The following is a 19,784-nucleotide window of genomic DNA, read 5'->3' as shown; positions in this document are numbered from 1 at the left end:
CCCATCATGTGTCCTCAGAGGGGTGTCAGGAAGCAGCCAAGGCCCTGGTACCACTGGGTGGCTAGAAATCAGCCCTCCCTGAGGTGTGGGTGAGCAGGTGCTTAGACTTGTGTGGATCAAACAGGAAGGGGGGTGTGGGGGGTGGGGGGTAAAGTACTCTAGATTAGTGTGAAGGAGTTCCTGGATCTACTGTACAATTTGGGCACCTCCCTTTTCTTTGGTATCAATAGCATTTGAAAGCATCTGGGACATCTTGGTGCTTGGGACATCTTGGTCTGCAGCCTTTTTTGAGGGAAGGGAGGCTTCTCTGTTTCCGGGCACTCACCTAGAAGCAGGGCCAGGCAGATGTGCAGTAGGAGATCAGTTCCCTTCCTCCCTGGGAGTTACTGTGGATGTGTCCCCTCTGCCTAAGTAACCTAAGGGAGAGGCGGTACTACTAATAATGAACCTGTATGTTGTATTTATGCCAGGCATTGTTATATGCACTGTACCATTTTAACTTTTTTTTTTTTTTTTTTTTTTGAGACGGAGTTTCGCTCTTGTTACCCAGGCTGGAGTGCAATGGCGTGATCTCTGCTCACCGCAACCTCCACCTACTGGGTTCAGGCAATTATCCTGCCTCAGCCTCCTGAGTAGCTGGGACTACAGGCACGCGCCACCATGCCTGGCTAATTTTTTTTGTATTTTTAGTAGAGATGGGGTTTCACCATGTTGACCAGGATGGTCTCGATCTCTTGACCTCGTGATCCACCCGCCTCGGCCTCCCAAAGTGCTGGGATTACAAGCGTGAGCCACGGCGCCCGGCCCCCATTTTAACTCTTAATTTAATCTTTGTAAGAGCATTATGAAGTACTTACTGCACTATCACCATTTCATAATGAGAAAAGTGAGGCACAGAGAAGTTAAATAACTTTCATGTATCTGTTAAGTGGGGAGGTTGGGATTTGAACCCCGAGTTTGCTCTTAACCACACAGTAGACCTACTATTGTGTTTTACATTAGAGTTTTTGGTGAGACTTGGAGGCAGGGGGAGAAAAGGTATCTGCAATTAAGGTTTCTAATGGCTGATTGTTGGGTGATGCCAAGTAGAAACCCAGAGACTGACTCTGGACTATTTTCCTTTGGGCTGGTGGTGTCCCAAGACAGGTGATGGGAGCTGTCAGCCCCTGCCAGGAGGAGCCTTTTATCACAGATATTATTTAGAATTGCCATTGCATGAAGATAATAAATCAAGCCAGTTTTATTTTCTTTAAGTTCTTTTCTCTTTTTTTTTTATATATGTATCCTTACACTTCTTGCGTATTTTTTAAATTCTTTTTTTTTTTTTTTTTGAGACAGTATCTTGCTCTTGTTGCTCAGGCTGGAGTGCAATGGTGCGATCTTGGCTCACTACAACCTCTGCCTCCTGGGTTCAAGAGATTCTTCTGTCTCAGCCTTCTGAGTAGCTGGGATTATAGGCGCTTGCCACTACACCCAGCTAATTTTTGTATTTTTAGTAGAGATGAGGTTTTACCATCTTGGCCAGGCTGGTCTTGAACTCCTGACTTTGTGATCCACCCTCCTCAGCCTCCCACAGTGCTGGGATTACAGGCGGGAGCCACTGTACCTGGCCTTTTTGTGTTTTTTTTTTTTTTTTTCAAGACAGAGTCTCGCTTTGTTGCCCAGCCTGGAGTGCAGTGATACAGTCTTGGCTCACTGCAACCTCTGCCTCTCAGGTTCAAGTGATTCTCCTGCCTCAGCCTCCCCAGTAGCTGGGATTATAGGTGCAAGGTGGCTAAGTTTTGTATTTATTAGTAGAGATGAGGTTTCACCATGTTGGCGGGCTGGTCTTGAACTCCTGACCTTAGGTCATCTGTCTGCCTCTACCTCCTAAAGTGCTGGATTACAGGTGTGAGTCACCGCATCTACCTCCGACTAATTTTTTGTAGAGACGGGGACCGCTTTGCTGCCCAGGCTGGTCTTGAACTTCAGGCCTCAAGTGATTGTCCTGCCTTGCCTCCCAAAGTGCTGGGATTACAGATGTGAGTTGCCACGCCCAAGCGGTCTTATTTTAAATTCTCTATAATATGGCCCACTTACTTATTTCCTGTACCTGGAGGTGACTACTTTCACACACTCCTCCACTACCCATTGCTTTGAGCGTTTTTCAAATTTAATTTAATTTAATTTAATTTTTTTTTTTGAGACAGAGTCTCACTCTGTCCCCTGGAGCCAGGCTGGAATGCAATGGCGAGACCTCAGCTCACTGCAACCTCCGCCTCCTGGGTTCAGGCAATTCTCCTGCCTCAGCCTCCGGAGTAGCTGGGATGACAGGCACGCACCACCATGCCCAGCTAATTTTTTGTATTTTTAGTAGAGATGGGGTTTCACCATGTTGGTCAGGATGGCCTTGATCTCTTGACCTCGTAATCCACCCGTCTCAGCCTCCCAAAGTGCTGGGATTACAGGCGTGAGCCACCGTGCCCGGCTGCTTTGAGCATTTTTTTTTTCTGGAGTCTCACTCTGTAGTCCAGGCCGGAATGCAGTGGCATGATCTCGGCTCACTGCAACCTCTGCCTCCCGGGTCCCGGTTTAAGCAGTTCTTCTGCCTCAGCTTCTTGAGTAGCTAGGATTACAGGCATGCGCCACCATGCCCAGCTAATTTTTGTATTTTTAGCAGGGATGGGATTTCACCATGTTGGCCAGGCTGGTCTTGAACTCCTGACCTTGTGATCCATCCGCCTTGGCTTCCCAAAGTGCTGGGATTACAGGTGTGAGCCACCATGCCTGGCCTGCTTTGAGCATTTTAAAGAGCCATTTGCCTGATATTCTGGTGGTGGCATTCTCTTGTGTCTCCTTATCCCTTCCTTTTCCACATATGGGCAGCCTGTTTAGTCTGCCCCAGAGAGAACCAGCCTCTAAATCCCACTCAAGGAGGCCAGCCAGGCACATTGGCTCATGCCTGTGATCCCCTGCATTTTGGGAGGCCAAGGCAGGAGGATCACTTGAGTTCAAGGAGTGATCTCACTGAGCCCAGGAGTTCAAGACCAGCCTGGGCAACATGGCAAAACCTCATCTCTACAAAAAATAGAAAGAATTAGCTGGGTGTGTTGGTGCACACCTATAGTCCCAGCTATTTAGGAGGCTGAGATGGGAGAATGGCTTGAACCTGGAAGGCAGGGGTTGTAGTGAGCTGAGATCGTGCCACTGCACTCCAGTCTGGGTGACAGAGCGAGACCTTGTCTCAAAAGAAAAAAAAAAAAAATCCCACTCAAGGCTTGGACATGCTGGCTTCCTGTCTTCCCCATGTCCAGAGTGGGACTGGCAAGCACTGTAAGTAGAGGAAGCCATGGATCATGGATGCAGCCTTTGCTTGGGTCTCATGCTCTCAACTCTTTTATCTCACGGGGCCTCAGGACAGTCCTGCGAGCTGGAGGTGGGGTGAGTCTTGCCTGCCCTAAGTGCTGAGCTCCTGGTTGAAGATGACCCAGAACTGAAGTACAGTGCTGGGTTCTGGCTGTGCTTTGGCATTGGTTATGGGCAGCAGTGACATCTGGTGTCATGTCACTTCCTCTGTCATCCGCCTATGGCTGCCCCAGGAGGATCCACACGCTTCTGGCAAAGCCATGAGGCAGTGGGGCATAACCTGTCCCCTACACTTCAAAAACCATGCTGCCTAGCTTGGCACAGTGGCACATGCCTGTAGTCTCAGCCACTCAAGAGGTTGAGGTGGGAGGATCGCTTGAGCCCGGGGAAGTCGAGGCTGCAATGAGCCACATTCCTACCACTGCACTTCAGCCTGGGCGATAGAGCAAGAGACCCTGTGTCAAAAAAAAAAAAAAAGAAAAAAGAAAGAAACTCGGTGGCTCACACCTGTAATCCCAGCACTTTGGGAGGCTGAGATGGGTGGATCACTTGAGCCCAGGAGTTTGAGACCAGCCTGGGCAATGTGATAAAAGTCGGTCTCTACTAAAAATACAAAAATTAGCCAGGTGTGGAAGTGCACGCCTGTAATTCCAGCTACTCAGGAGGCTGAGGCAGAAAAATTGCTTACACTTGGGAGGTGGAAGTTGCAGTGAGCCAAGGCAACAGAATGAGACTTGGTCCCAAAAAACAAAAACAAACATGCCACCATGAAGTGGGAACTGTGGGCAGCCCTTGACGCTTCACATGCCAGAACCCGTCCACCGTCTGCCCAGGCACCGGCATGGCCTCCTTGTATTCTGCTTCTTCCCACATTCCACCCTTTGATGGAGAGAGTACAGTTACCTCTTTTTCATTTTTATTTTTTTTCCGGCATTGTGACTCAGTGGTGTAGAGAGAGTACGGTTACCTCTGATACATGCCAACACCAGCCAGGTGACAGGATCGTTGGGCCCTCCCTTCCTGAAGGGCGCAATGGTGGCTGTATCAGCGTAGAAGGCCTCTGGAGTGCAGCAGGGGCTGGGCATAGTGGGAGCATTTGCCTAGACCCATCTGCCTTGCTTGTCAGTCACTCATGGCCAACTGAGCAGAGGCTCTCGACTGTCACAAGCTATCAAGGCTGCCTCCAACCTCCAGGGAGGACAAGCAGAGCCTCACCTGGACCAGGCCATGGTGGAAGTCTGGAATGCTTAGTCCTTCTCTGTGGTTAACCAACCTCCCCCTCCACAACTATCTTACATTTTTAGTGCAGACGGGGGCAGGAAGGGGAGTTAGGAGAGGATACTGGCATGGGAGCTGAGACAATTTTTGAAGAACTGTTGACGCAAAGGCTCTGTGCACCTTCCAGCTTTTGCCCTGACTGGTCCCTATTCTTTGTTTCTTTCATTCTGTGACAGATCTCGCTTTGTTACCCAGGCTGGAGTATAGTGGCATGATTACGGCTTACTGTAGCCTTGAGCTCCTGGGCTCAAGCGATCCTCCAGCTTTAGCCTCCTGAATAGCTGAGACCACCAGTGCACACCACCACGTCTGGCTAATTCTTGACTTTTTGTAGAGATGAGGTCTTGCCGCATTGGCCAGGCTGATCTTGAACTCCTAGGCTCAAGTGATCTTCCCACCTCAGCCTCCCAAAGTGTTAGGCCTATAGGTGTGAGCCACCGTGCCCAGCCTGGTTCTTGTTCTTGATGTACAGTCGTGGCCGTATCCAGGCACAGCTTGGGATGGAGGGTCCTACTGTGTTTGTGGCAGGGAGCTCCAAACCAGAATGCAGCTTCCAGGAAGCAGCTTCTACTTCTGAACAGAAACCCTCTCCTGACAGGAGCATCATGTTAAGAAACCTCTCTCCTGTCAGGTTTCATTTGCCTCCATCAACTGAGTTGAGATGGGCCAGGTGTGATGGGCTCGGGGCTGTGTGTTCATGCCAGCATAGCATCATGTGGTTTAAAGGTTGGAGGTATTGATTTAGGAGCTGGCAGGAAGGGGTGGAGGGGTCCTCTGGCCCGAAGCCTTGAGTCTAGTCCCCTTCTGTGGGATGTTGCGTGGCAGTGGTGTTAACTGCAACCCTTGCCAGGCACACAGGCAGGCAGGAGATCTGTGTTAGCTGGCCACACAGCACGGAGAGGGCTGCAGGAGGTTGGGCCTGGGAGGCTTCCATGCTGGGGTGCCCAGTGAACCTTGCCTCTGAAAACCAAGTCCTGGCCCTTGGCTCTGTCTGGAGCCTGATGGAAAGCAGGCTTCAGCCAGCCTGCCCTGACCCCAGGTCTGCAAGGATGGCTCGTTCTGTTTGGTCTAGTTCCCCGCCGGCCGCTTTTTTTTTTTAAGACGAGTCTCACTCTGTCGCCCAGGCAAGAGTGCAGTGTCGTGAACTTGCCTCACTGCAACCTCCACCCCCCAGGTTCAAGCGATTCTTCTGCCTCAGCCTCCTGAGTAGCTGGGATTACAGGTATGTGCCACCATACCTGGCTAATTTTTTGTGTTTTTTTTAGTAGAAATGTGGTTTCACCATGTTGGTCAAGCTGATCTCGAGCTCTCGACCTCATGATCCACCCACCTCGGCCTCCCAAAGTGCTGGGATTACAGGCGTGAGCCACCGAGCCCGGCCAAAACAATCATTCTTTTTTTTTTTTCCCTTGAGACATCTTGCACTGTTGTCCAGGCTGGAGTGCGGTGACACAATCTTGGCTCACTGTGACTGCTGTCTCCTTGGTTCAAGTGATTCTCCTTCCTCAGCCTCCTCAGTAGTGGCACTACAGGCGCACGCCACCACACCTCACTAATTTTTGTATTTTTAGTAGAGATGGGGTTTCACCATGTTGGCCAGGCTGGTCTCAAACTTCTGACCTCAGGTGATCCACCCGCCTTGGCCTCCCAAAGTGCTGGGATTACAGGTATGAGCCACGGCCTGTTTGGGCTAGTTCTCTAAATGAGGTGTAGGTCAAGTGCAACAGGCTGTGACCAGGTGTGTTCCCAAGACAGTGGAGAATGGGGTCTGAAGCCTTCTTATACATGCCCAGCCCTGTCTCTCCTTTCAGAGAACTTTTCACCCTGGCTTAGTTCCCCCTAGTTTCTGTTCCCCCAACCCCTACACACACACAGTTGGAAGTCTAGGACACATTGCACATTATGGGGAAAAGCCCCAAACTTTTCAGGCAACTTGGACTTGAGCCTCAGCTCTGCCACTGACCAGCCAGGCACCCGATCCCTGAACTTATTTCTCTATCTGTAAAGTGAGGACCTGTTCTGCCTGTTGCTCAAAGGACGATGAGCTTTGCATGCTGATAGTTTGTGTAAAGGAAAGAAACTACAAGGTGCAGCCCAGGATGGGGCCAAGCCCTGATAATACGGGAGTTGGGGCTGGAATTAGCACAGGGGCAGGCAGAACAACGGATCCCACCTGAACCTGGGACTTTTTTGTACTAGTTCAGGCTGTGGCGATACTGGTAAACCCTGGGACTGAGTGTCCTCTAGGTGGGGGCTGCTTGGAAGGGGATCTGGGCGGTGCCCTTGTCTGGGCAGCTGAGCTGCCCCAGAGCTCCTTGCAGGAAGCATGGGAAACATGTTGTGGAGTGTGTGGATCTAGGTTCACATCCACTGTCTGGCTGTGTGCTGCTTGCTCTCTTCCCCCGTGTCCTTGTTCAGAGCCTTATAAGTCCTGGGTCTGCGGGCCATGTCGCCACATTCCATCCACCTCGCGTCAAGTGGTCACACTCAGAGGGCCTTCTTTCCTCTGGGAGGCATAAGAGAGACCTGCTGGTGCCAAGCCTAAGCCCAGGACCCAGGCGGGCCCAATTCCCAAAAACACTCCCACCCCCACCCACCACGGCAACCAAGACCACACCAAGGGTGTGACTGTCCTGAGGTTTCTGTTCGGCAGCCCCTGCATTGGCTCGGCAGAGACCACCCTCAAGCTCCCAGGCTCAGCTTGGCCTAGGGTCCAGAGCTGGCTTCTGACTTCCAGCTGTCTCCCCTTCTCTTCTCTGTTCACACCGCTTCTTTGCCTTCCTGTGGGCAGGAGTCATGGAAGCTCTGAACAGATGGAGGACAGTGGCTGAGTCTTATCCGAGACTCAGTCACACTCTCCTACTGCCCTTTAAAATGCCTGGTGTCATAGAGTGTCGGTGTGTGATGGGACCCGAGGCAAGTCTACTGTTGCGTAGCTGAGGCTGAGGAGGGAAGGCCACCAAACCACCTGCCGTGGCTGGTAACAGGGCTGAGGTTTCAACCCACGCTTCTGGCGTTGTTTTGAGGTTCTTTGTCTTTTTTTGAATTTTTTTTGGAGACGAGTTCTCACTTTGTTGCCCAAGCAATGGGGTGATCCAGCTCATTGCAACTTCTGCCCTCCAAGTTCAAGCAGTTCTCCTGTCTCTGCCTCCCGAGTAGCTGGAATTAGAGGCAGGCGCCCGGCTAATTTTTTTTTTTTTTTTTTTTTTTAAGTAGAGACGGGGTTTCACCATGTTGGCCAGGCTGGTCTCAAACTCCTGACCTCAGGTGTTCCACTCGCCTCTGCCTCTCAAAGTGCTGGGATTACAGGTGTGAGCCACCACACCCAGCTCGGTTCTTTGTCTTTTGTTTGGAATCTGGTCAACGGGTGTATTCTGAGCAGGAGCTTGAGTGTGGTATCCTGGCTATCAGTGGGCTTTCTTTCCCTTGGGGGTGCCAGATTGGATCTGGGTACAATGATGACGGGAGCAAATTCTAAAAACTTAGATAATAAGTCATAAACTTAGAAATGTAGGCTGCAGCTCAGACGCTCCATGGTCTGGGCTGATAGGGATGACTAGGCCCTTCTCCAGCCACCCACCCCTCACCTCCCCACAGCTAGTGGGACACCTAGATCTGCTCACACTCAGCTGTGGGGAGTTGGCAGTCAGTCAGTCTTGTTCTTGACCTGTAACCGTGCAGAACTCACCATGGCATCATCAGGTGGGACCACCCACCACCCCCTGCCACCGCCACCATCACACCTACCCCAAGTTTTTGCAAGATACTGTGTCTGTCCTATTTGGTCATGAGCTGAAGACCAGGCCAGGCATGGTGACTCATGCCTATAATCCCAGCACTTTGGGATTACAGGTGTGAGTCACTTTGGGATTGCAGGAGGATTACTTGAGCCCAGGAATTTGAGATCAGTTTGGGCAACATGGTAAGACCCCACCTCTACACACAATTAAAAAATTAGCCAGGGGGCTGGGGGCAGCGGTTCATGCCTGTAATCCCAGCACTTTGGGAGACTGAGGTGGACAGATCACTTGAGGACAGGATTTCAAGACCAGCCTGGTCAACATGGTGAAACCCATCTCTACTAAAAATACAAAAATTAGTTGGGCATGGTGGTGGTCACCTGTAATCTTAGCTAGTTGGGAGGCTGAGGCAGGAGAATCGCTTGAACCCAGGAGGCAGAGGTTGCAATGAGCCGAGAGCATGCCATTGCACTCCAACCTGGGCAAGACTCCATCTCAAAAAAAAAAAAAAAAAAAGCCAGGCTTTGTGGTGTGCACCTGTGGTCTCAGTTACTCAGGAGATTGAGGAGAGAGGATCCCTTGAGCCCAGGAGATCGATGCTGCATTGAGCTGTGTTTGCGCCACTGCACTCCAGCCTGAGTGACAGTAAGACCCTGTATAAAAAAAAAAACAAAAAAAAAAAACTGAAGGCCACTTGGTCCTGGGTACCTCGGGCTGGCCCCACTGGGTCTGAGTGGGTTGGTGTGAGATCAGGGTCTGCAAAAGAGCATTGACTGTGAGCCGGGCACATGGGGACACAGGCTGTGTCTGACATGCTTGGTAACTGCGAGCAACTTGCTCGACCTCTAGGCCCTGGTTTCCTCGTCTAAAAATAAGGTTTCTTCCAGCTCAGATGTTCTGTATTTGGGTTGCTGCTGAGGGCTGGGAGTTGGGGAAGGATGTGGGAGGGGCTTATAAGAGGCTTGTTTTTCCCTTTTTGGGTTTCCCTCCTCTTCCCACCCCCTTCCCAAAGTAGTGTTTTCCATCCAGATGACACCAGGAGAGATAGCTCAAAGCAGTGGGTAGGGGACTGCTGAAGCCACTTGCATTTGTTACTTGAACATTGTGAGGGGACAGTTGAAACAATTCTTTCTCTCCAGATTGAATTCTAACTTTTAGAAATGCTAAAGGGTTGCTGCAAATAATCCATTTTCAAAAGTCATTTGTTTTCTTTTGTAGGATATTTGTGTTGCCTGCAGTGAGATTTGCCTGGGTGTGTATTCTCTCCAGTCCCAACCCTGTGAGGCAGGAGTTCCCAGAAGGCCAGAGTTGGCCTCGAGGGGAGACTGTTCCTGGTGGGTTGGTGGGTTGTCTGTGGGTGGGAAGGAGTGAGGAGTGTTTCCAGTGGTTTCTTGCCTCAGCATCCTTGTGGAGAAGGGTCTATTTTCTTTCTTTCTTTTTTTTTTTGTTGAGACAGAGTTTCGCTTCTGTTGCCCAGGCTGAAGCGCAATGACATGATCTTGGCTCACTGCAGCCTCCTCCTCCCAGGTTCAAGCAGATTCTCCTGCCTCAGCCTCCTGAGTTGAGATTACAGGCGTGCGCCACCACGCCTGGCTAATTTTTTGTATTTTTAGTCAAGACAGGTTTTCACCATGTTAGCCAGGCTGGTCTCATACTCCTGACCACAGGTGATCTGGAGAATCTGTTTTCTAGGTGGTGGTTCATGGAGTCTGGGAGTTCTTTTGTGGCTATTCTAAGGCCATGTTTGTCCTCCAGGCTTAAAGCATAAGAGACTTTAATACCCCTGGGCCTGCCACTGTTTTTGAAAGCAGCATTTCCCTTTTCTGTCTCTAATAAAAGCCAGCACTTCTGGAACCTGTTCTCATGGCCGCAGTATCTGAGAAGTTGAGAGATGGGGCCCTCAGCATTGGACTTGTCCCTCCTGTTGCAGAGGGAGACACGCTTCTGGTGAGCAGCCAGGCACCAGCCACTTCTCTGACTGAATGTGGGTCCTCATGGTCGTGGCTCCTGGCCGACCCCACGTCCCAGTCCTGCTCTTCATAGAGGCTTTGCTCAGCTGCTTTGCCCCCACTTTCTCCCCCATCAGCCCATTCCCTATTCCTGCAGGATCCCCATGTGAGCTGGGCCCTGTGTGTGCCCTGGGAGGAGGGACCCTAAGCAGCTGCTGTCCAGGGCACTGGTCTTTTGTGGTGGCAGCTTGAATGACAGATCTGCCGGTGGCAGTGTCCAGGGCCAAGAGAGATGTCTACCTGGGCCGATAGAAACAGGCTGAGTAGGCCAGGTGTGGTGGCTCACTCCTGTAATCCCAGCGCTTTGGGAGCCCAAGGCAGGCGGATCACCTGAGGTCAGGAGTTTGAGACCAGCCTGGCCAACATGGTGAAACCCCGTCTCTTCTAAAAATACAAAAATTACCCGGGTGTGGTGTTGTGCTCCTGTAGTCGTAGCTACTCAGGAGGCTGAGGCAGGAGAATGGCTTCAATCCCAGAGACAGAGGTTGCAGTGAGCTGAGATGGTGCCACTGCACTCCAGCCTGGGTGACAGCGAGACTTGGTCTCAAAAGAAAAAAAAAACCACCAACAAAACCAGGGTGAGTCCTGCCAGAAGCCTTTTCCACACAAGCCTGGATTTGTGCTGGTGTCTTTTTTTTTTTTTTTTTTCCCTGCCTCAGGTTTATTTGTACAAATAGCACAGGAGGACCCCAGCCCCATGCAGATGGCAGCCCCGGGGGGTCGCACCAGTCCTTCTGTCCTCACGTTGGCAGACAAAGATATCTACTCTGAAGCCTTTGTAGGGGCCTGGGTACCTTTGGGAGCCTGAGCTGGAACTGAAGCTGGAGCTGCAGCCTGGGCCTTGGTTTGATCCTTGGCCTTGGCCTTGACCTTTGGCCGGCAGAGCCTGAGCCCCTTGGCAATGCGTGCACGAGCACGCTTCCCAAGCTTGGGGTGGGCAATGTAGGCAAGTCGATGGAGCTTGCGGCTGACACCCTTTGGGATCTTGGGCTTAACCTCCTTGGGCTTTATGAGGGCCCTGATGGCCTCGGCACGTGCACTCATGGCCTCGGCACTGTTGGCCTGCATCGTCTTTAGGCCCTTCTTGTGCTTCTTGGCAAAGCGCATGTTCCTCAGGAACTTGGGGTCCACCCCCTTAAGAGATTCGTATCTCTGTGATCGGGGTTTCTCGATACCATTTCTGTGCCATTTTCGGGACTGGTTGTGTGTGGTGTGGTTCTTGGACTTGGCCATGTCTGCACCTAAGCCGCGGTTCCCGGAGCGCCTAGGACTGGAAGAAGCTGTGCTGGTGTCTTAGGTGTCTCTAACACTTTGCTCCCAAAGGGTTGTTTAATTTGGTCTTTTCTGAAGATTCTGAAACAAATGTCAGTTTGTCAGAAGGAAGAACATCACAAGCACATAGATGGGAATGGGTTTGCCAGAGCCCCTTCTTCCTACTTCTCTTGTCTAAAAAGTGACCTTTTAATCTCTGAGCTCGAGAGGGCTGTGGAGGAAGAACATTCAGATGTTAGTTTGCAGCTCACACCTTCCTAAAGGAGAGGGCCGGGTGGCCTGGGCAGGCTCCTCTGTCATGGTGGGATAAGACAACATGGTCAAGAAGCTCCTTCTACACGTATTTGTACTGGGAGGGGATTTCCCATTCTAGGGGCCTCTAGAAACAGGGCTGAGGATGGGGGTGCTCTACTTCCTGTGCTACCTGGGTGCTGCTGTCCCCTTGCCTGGGACCCCAGGGCTGAGTTATGATGCTGGAGCTGGGAGTGAGACTGAGGGGCCTCTCAAGGAGGTGGGGAGAGGTCAAGAGGTGGCTCAGGCTGGATGGCTCACGCCTATAATCCCAGTGCTTTGGGAGGCTCGGGCAGGAAGATACTTGAGCCCAGGAGTTCAAGACCAGCTGAAGCCACAGAGTGCACCTCATCTCAAAAAAAAAAAATTAAAGATTAAAATGGGTTGCTGGTTTAATTTTTAATTAAAAATGAAACTAGGTAGCCCCCAGGCACTCTAGGTCTAGCACTGGCTGCAGGGAAAGAGCTCAAGAATACACAGTCCTCTCTCCCAAAAAGAGTCAGGCTTGGTCCATGGACCCCTCTCCCACCCACTCTTTCCCTGTGACTCTAGAGGGAAGACAAGCAGCAAGGCTTGCCTCAGGTAAGAGCACCTCTGGGTGCCCCCACAGCTTTGCTGGGCAGAGACACAGTTGTGCCAAAAGTTGGTCAGTTCCCCTAGGTAGGGCTGGTGCTGGCTGGGACCTCCCACAGGGTCTGCTCCTGTTGGTCACGAAGGCCACATAGCCATGTCTGTGGTGTTCTGTATGGGTACACAACCCTAGCCACCTTCCTTGCCTGTGTTAGTGCTTATAGCACGTTCCACCAGAAGAGTTGTTCCTCAACAAGTATCATCTTTGACTGAGTTCTCAGGATCATCCTCCATCTGTTCTCCAGGTCTCCCTGGTACTGGCTCCACCTGACTGCAGGTGTACCTTCCAGCTGTGATGAGGACCTGACATTGCTCCCAGCTTCTCTTGCTATGAGGGTGACCTTTTTGGAAGAGCTGTGGTTGCTCTTCACATTTTGGGACAGGAAGGAGATGATCCCTTGCGTTGCTGGATGCTTCTGCAGAAGGAATGAGAGTATGAAAGGAGAGAGCCCAAGTGAATGAGTTTGGTGCCTTCCAGCAGCCTGAGATTGTCAGAACCACCCCATGCACTCTTCAGATGCTTTAAAACATTTTGTATGTGTGTGGAGTTCTTGTAATAAACCCAGGCAGGACATGGGTTCTTTGGTTGATCTTTCCTTCTTGTCATCAGCTAGCTGTTGGTGCCTGAATCCTTGTCTGCATCTAACCTTTTTTTTGTTAATTTTTAAAACTTTTTTAGCGGCAGGGTCTTGCTCTGTTGCCCAGGCTGGAATGCAAATGGTATGATCATGGCTCGCTGCAGACTCGAATTCCTGGGCTCGGGTGATGCTCTCACCTCAGCCTCCTGAGTTGCTCAGACTTCATTGTGCCCTCCACTATGCCTGGCTAATGTACTTTAGAGACAGGGCCTTGCTATGTTGCCCAGGTTGGAGCATCCAGGCTCTTTCCAGAATGTCAGGCCCTCTTTCCCTGAGGTAGGTACCAGAGTGGTCCTCAATACTGGCCTGAGACACAAGACTAATTGTGTGGACCTTGGAGAGGTAACTGCATGTCTCTGTCCCTGCCATTCCTGAAGGATCCTGGCGGTGCCGTCACCTTGCTTTGTCACCCTGTTCTTGGCTTCAGTTTCCCCATCTATAAAATGAAGGGATTGAACTAGCTGATCTCTATGGTGTCTTCTGTTTTGGACGTTACCTTCCCTGGGGAAGAAAAAAAACTAAAGAATCTGGTGACCACCTTAAGACATCTCACCCACATTCCCAGCTTCAGTCTGACCTGGACCCAATCCAGCTTCAGTAGACAACCTTAGTAAGTGGCCTGATGAGTGAGGCCCTTGTGCAGGTAAATGCAGGAGCCCAGAATGAAGTGAGCATTTTATTGCTCTCATAAGGGGAAGGTAAGGTGAGCTTTCGGTCTTGGAGGTAGATGGTGTCTGTGTTGTGCAGAAACCGAGACCAGGCATGGTGGCTCACACCTGTAATCCCAGCACTTTGGGGGAGGCCAGGGCAGAAGGATTTGCCTGAGCCCTGGAATTCAAAACCAACCCAGGCAACATAGTGAGACCTCATCTGTACAAAAATGGAAAAGTTAGCCAGGCATGGTGGTGCATACCTATAGACCCAGATACTCTGGAGGCTGAGACAGGAAGATCTCTTGAGTCTAGGAGTTTGATACTGCAATGAGCTATGACAGTGCCACTGGGAGACAGCGAAACTCCATTTCCCAAAAAAAAAAAAAAAAAAAAAAAAAAAGAGGCTGGACATGGTGGTTCACGCCTATAATCCTAGTACATGTGATCCCAAGGCAGGCATATCACTTGAGGTTAGGAGTTCGAGACCAGCTTGGCCAACGTGGTGAAACCCTGTCTCTACTAAAAAAAAAAAAAAAAATTATCTGGGCATGGTGGTGTGCACCTGTAATCCCAGCTTCTTGGGAGGCTGAGGCAGGAGAATCACTTGAACCCAGAGGGCAGAGGTTGCAGTGAGCTCAGATTGCACTACTGCACTCCAGCTTGGGTGACAGAGTGAGATTGCATCTAAAAAAAAAAAAAGAAAGAAATGAAAAATAAATAAAAATAAGAAACTGAGATTCAGAAAGCTGAAGTGGCTTCCTCAGGCCAAACATGAAGCTAGGAAGCAAACTCCAGTATAACTAAGGCCTGTTTTCTTTGCCTTTTTTTGTGCAATGGTGCGATCTTGGGTCACTGCAACCTCCGCCTCCCAGGTTCAAACGATCCTTTTGCCTCAGCCTCCTAAGTAGCTGGGACTACAGGAATGTGCCACCACACCCAGCTAACTTTGTATTTTTAGTAGAGATGGGGTTTCACCATTTTGGCCAGAAGCTGGTCTCAAACTCCTGACCTCAAGTGACCCACTTGCCTCAGCCTCCCAAAATGCTGGGATTACAGGTGTGAGCCACCACGCCTGGCCCCCTCTGCCATTCTGCCATGTTGGACCACATCTGGTCTCCGGCTGTGAGTTTCTTCTTTGCAGGGGCTGAGGTGTGGAGAGATGAGGTAGGTCTCCAGTGCTGAGGCCTGATTCGGCACTTTTGGGAGATGGAAACGTTTTGAGGCTTGGCTCCTGTCTCTAGGGCTTTCTGTAATCAAGGTGAGGCATAAGCTCAGACTGCTGGGAACTATAAGGTGAGGGGTCCTAATGGCCACTGTGAGACTTTAGAGGAAGGAAAAGAGAGTGAGGAAGCCAGAAAGACCTGAAGGCTGGATGCCTTTAGTTAAGGGGTAAGGAAGGGGTTAGCCGCAGGGGCAGTGCAGGCAGCTTTGTGGATGGTTGTCGGGGCCCTGGAGGGGATGGGCTAGGTGGGCCTGATGGAAGCAGGTGTTAGGTGGCTTGGGAACCTCTTGTCCTTAACGTGTGGCTGGTTGGCCTGCAGAGCCCATGCTTCCCCTGCTCCTGGTTTACCAGTTTCCCCTTTTTCTACCCTGCTCACTCTGGTGTGGCTGTCATCCTAAACAAGTGTCATAGGAAGGGACTGACTACTGATTGGACGGATGCCAGCACTTACTCACCCATGAGGCTTATGAGGCTGCCCCATGCAGCCCCCTCTGCCATCACAGACAGCAGAGTCGGGGGGGGGGCCTGGTCTCAGGAGCCCTGCTCCTCTGTGAACTGAGCTGCATGCCGTTGACAAATTACCAAGTTTTTTCTGGGTCTCAGTTTCCCTGTCTGTAAGATGGGCTTGGGGATGTCATCTGTTGGGGTGGCTGGAATCGAGTAGGAACCGAGGCAGGTGTTTGGGGATCAGACTCTCTGTTATTTAGCCTCCCAGACTGCTCCCCACAGAGCTTCTGTGCTCAGGCAGACAGGGACCCACCAGCTCATCCGTGATTCCCTTGACCACCTGAGAGGTGGCCAGGGACAGGATGGGAGCTGTGGGGTAGCCTTTTGGATTCTTTAGAACCTGAAAGATGGAACCCTGGGGAAAAGGGTCATGGAGCCCAGAGGGAATCCTGGAAATGAGTCCAGCTGGGATGAGGAAACAGCCCCTACACTCTCTCCACCCCAAGCAGGAAACTCTATGCTGAGAACTTTCTGTTTAAGAGACCTCTGGGGAGAACTGGCCAGAAAGGAGCCGTTTGAGGGAGGGTTTAAAATTAGCCCGGGTGAAATGTGTGGCCCGTGGGGAGAACTGAAGCAGAGGTTTCTGTGGGGCTCCTCTGGTCTGGGTCTTTGACCCAAACCATGTCCTGCCTTCCTGGGGAGGATGGGGAGGAGAGAGGGGAGTGGTACTGATCCAGGTCCCTCCATCCAGGGCACTGGCGGCTGTCCTCTTTGGCTTATCCTCTGGGGGTGAGGTGTTGGGGAGAGACCCTGAGCTACCCAGAGGGGTGGGTGCTCAGGTCCTGTTGTCCTTTTGCAGCACCCAGAGGTATGCGTCACCTTTGCCAGGGTGAGTGTGTAGTAGGGAGACCTGGGTAGTATTTTTGTTTTTGAGACGGAGTTTCGCTCTTGTTACCCAGGCTGGAGTGCAATGGCGCAATCTCAGCTCACCACAACCTCTGCCTTCTGGGTTCAAGCAATTCTCCTGCCTCAGCCTCCCAAGTAGCTGGGACTACGGGCATGCGCCCCCATGCCCAGCTAATTTTTTTGTATTTTTAGTAGAGACGGGATTTCACCATGTTGACCAGGATGGTCTTGATCTCTTGACCTCAGGATCCACCCGCCTTGGCCTCCCAAAGTGCTGGAATTATAGGCGTGAGCCACCACGCCCGGCCCATGAGCCACCGCGTCCAGCCTGTTTTGTTTTTTTGAGACGGAGTCTCCCTCTGTCGCCAGGCTGGAGTGCAATAGTGTGATCTCGGCTCACCACAACCTCCACCTCCCGGGTTCAAGCAATTCTCCTGCCTCAGCCTTCTGAATAGCTGGGATTACAGGCATGCACCACCATGCGCCGCTAATTTTGTATTTTCGATAGAGATAGGGTTTCTCCATGTTGTTCAGGCTGGTCTTTAACTCCTGACTTCAGGTGATCTGCCCACCTTGGCCTTTCTCAAAGTGTTGGGATTACAGGCGTGAGCTGCTGTGCCCCCCACCCACTTTTTTTTTTTTTTGGAAATGGAGTCTTGCTCTGTCTCCCAAGCTGGAGTGTAGTGGCGTTATAATAACTCAGTGCAGCATCTTTTTTTTTTTTGGAGATGGAATTTCGCTCTCGTGGCCCAGGCTGGCATGCAATGGCATAATCTCTGCTTACCACAACCTCCACCTCCCAGCAATTCTCCTGCCTCCACCTCCCAGCAATTCTCCTGCCTCAGCATCCTGAGTAGTTGGGATTATAGGCATGCACTAATATGCCCGGCTAATTTTATATTTTTAGCAGAGACAGGGGTTTTTCCATGTTGGCCAGGCTGCTCTTGAACTCCCGACTTCAGGTGATCCACCTGCCTCAGCCTGCCAAAGTGCTGGGATTTCAGGTGTGAGTCACTGTGCTCAGCCTTTTTTTAAGATGGAGTCTCACTCCGTTGCCGAGGCTGGAATGCAATGGTGTGACCTTGACTCACTGCAGCCTCTGCCACGTGGGTTCAAGGGATTCTCCTACCTCAGCCTCCTGAATAGCTGGGACTGCAGGCATGGGCCACCACACCTGGTTAATTTTTGTATTTTTAGTAGAGACAGGGTTTCACCGAGTCGGCCAGGCTGGTCTTGAACTCCTTACCTCATGATCTGCCCACCTTGGCCTCCCAAAGTGCTGGGATTACAGCCGTGAGCCACCGTGCCTGGCTGAGGCCTGGGTTTTGAGTTCCAGGGCTGCTGTCTTTAAAGAAGAAGCTGTGTGACCTTGGGCAAGTCAATTCCGCTTGGGGATTTATATGCACAGTTCGAGACCCTTACATCAAAGAGCAGAGAGGCTTGCTGGGTTCTGGTCCCGGAGCTCGGTTTGGCCCATCCTGGAGCCTTGGCTATCTGGATCCCCAGATGCTGCCAACAACAAGGCAGGATTGGAGTGGTGTGTACGCAGAGCATGGGCTGCCAGGGCAGTGAGGTGTGAGGTGCCATCACCCCCAGCCCGGGCACAGAGGCTGGCATAACCGCACCTCTGCTGAGGGAAAGGCATGTCCCAAGGGGGAAGATGTGTCCCAAGTGGCCCGAGATTCTGCTGGCTGTGCTTGGCAAAAGCTCAGGTGAGGGGAGAAGTTTGTTCTCACCATGGCTGGGAGTCATTCTTGTGTGGATGGGAGTGGTGACACCAGTAACCGGCAGCTATCCTGGCTGGTTTCCTTTACATTCTTGGCCCTGTTGAATTCTCTGGGTGTGTTGAGTGCAGTTTTGCCTAACACTGCTCTAGCTTCCTAATACAAGCCACTGATCAAAGCCATTGTCTCAGAAAGGCTGTTGACTGGGCTCAGCGGGCCATCGTGAGAGCATGGAGCAAGTTCTTTGGTTCTTTGGTACCTCTCAAGAAGGGGATGCAGCCCACTGTAGGGCAACTAAATGCTTTCAAGAGTAGCCGTGTGATGGGGTGAGGCGTGTGAACTTCTAAAATCTGCAGTGGTCAGTTCAGAAGACCTGTGCTTGGCTTAGCAGGAGGAGATGTGACCCAGAGCAGGAGTCAAGTGTGTAGGGACACTCTGCTTGTTCACATTTTTTTTCTTTTTTTGAGATAGAGTCTTGCTCTGTTGCCCAGGCTGGAGTGCAATGGTGCAATCTCGGCTCACTGCAACCTCCACCTCATGGGTTCAAGCGATTATCCAGCCTCAACTTCCTGAGTAGCTGTGATTACAGGCGCCTGCCACAACGCTTGGCTGATTTTTGTATTTTTAGTAGAGATGGGGTTTCACCATGCTGGCCAGGCTGATCTTGAACTCCTGATCTCAGGCGATCCGCCGGCCTCCGCTTCCCAAAACGTGAAGCCACTGCGCCTGGCCGTATTGTTCATTATTAAGGAAACCACAGTTTCAAAAAGTGTTTTAATGGGTCTAAGCTATGGAAAATATCCCTTCCCCCATCACCATTTTTGGCCGATCAGGACTTGCTAATTTAGCCTCAGGTGCCAGCAGCATTTAAATAGTAGCAGTGACTGCAGTCACAGAATGGACACCTGGTATTTAGACCTGGCTTGTAACCATGTTGGGGGCAAGGCTTGAAACTCACAGCATCAGCCCAGCACGGTGGCTCACACCTTTAATCCCAGCACTTTGGGAGGCAGAGGTGGGCAGATCCCACTTGAGATCAGGAGTTCAAGACCAGCCTGGCCTATGTGGTGAAACCCTGTCTCTACTAAAAACACAAAAAATTAGCTGGGCATGGTGGCGCATGCCTTTAATCCCAGCTACTTGGGAGGCTGAGGTGGGAGAATCACTTGAACTGGGGAGGCAGAGGTTGCAGTGAGCTGAGATTGCACCACTACACTCAAGCCCGGGTGACAGAGCAAGACTCCATCTCAAAAAAAAAAAAAAAAATCCCAACTCACAGCCTGAAGCTGGCAAGATCTTGCTTGTTCTTTGAAACTCAGCATAATAGTTCTGACTCCTTACCCATTCCCCTGTTCGGTCAACATTTACTACCATCACCATGCTAGGAGCAGGGAGGGAGGCAGGAGTATAAGGTGTTCCTTGCCATTGAAGAGCCACATCTCATGTAGGAGCAGGAGATGGATGAGAAAGTTCCAGGCCCTCTCTTGAAATCACTGCAGTGCATAGTGGGCATAGGACTCTGTTTCCTTTACATCTTTGCTTCTCCCCAGACCAGACTGGAGCCTGTCTACCAGGAGGCCATGGGTATCATCTAAAAAAATAGATACTTTTTTGTCTGACGGGTCAGTA

General features: G+C 51.2%; 2 protein-coding genes across 4 annotated transcripts in view; one reads left to right on the top strand and one right to left on the bottom strand.

Moving 5' to 3' along the window:
• RBPMS2 (RNA binding protein, mRNA processing factor 2) overlaps window positions 1–19,784 on the top strand; it is a 36,795-nt gene that overhangs the window by 4,442 nt on the left and 12,569 nt on the right. The gene's annotated exons all lie outside the window — the stretch shown is intronic.
• On the bottom strand, window positions 11,135–11,605 carry LOC105710646 (large ribosomal subunit protein eL29-like). The gene has a single exon (XM_064361699.1). It carries the CDS (start codon window positions 11,603–11,605, stop codon window positions 11,135–11,137), a length of 471 nt encoding a protein of 156 aa, XP_064217769.1.

The sequence above is a fragment of the Aotus nancymaae genome, unplaced genomic scaffold (assembly GCF_030222135.1).
Source record: "Aotus nancymaae isolate 86718 unplaced genomic scaffold, 86718_ANA_hifiasm-v0.15.2.pri h1tg000041l, whole genome shotgun sequence".
In the NCBI taxonomy this organism is placed as follows: Eukaryota; Metazoa; Chordata; class Mammalia; order Primates; family Aotidae; genus Aotus; species Aotus nancymaae.
The sequence above is the reverse complement of the archived record's forward strand: the minus strand, read 5'-3'. Positions and strand labels throughout refer to the sequence as shown.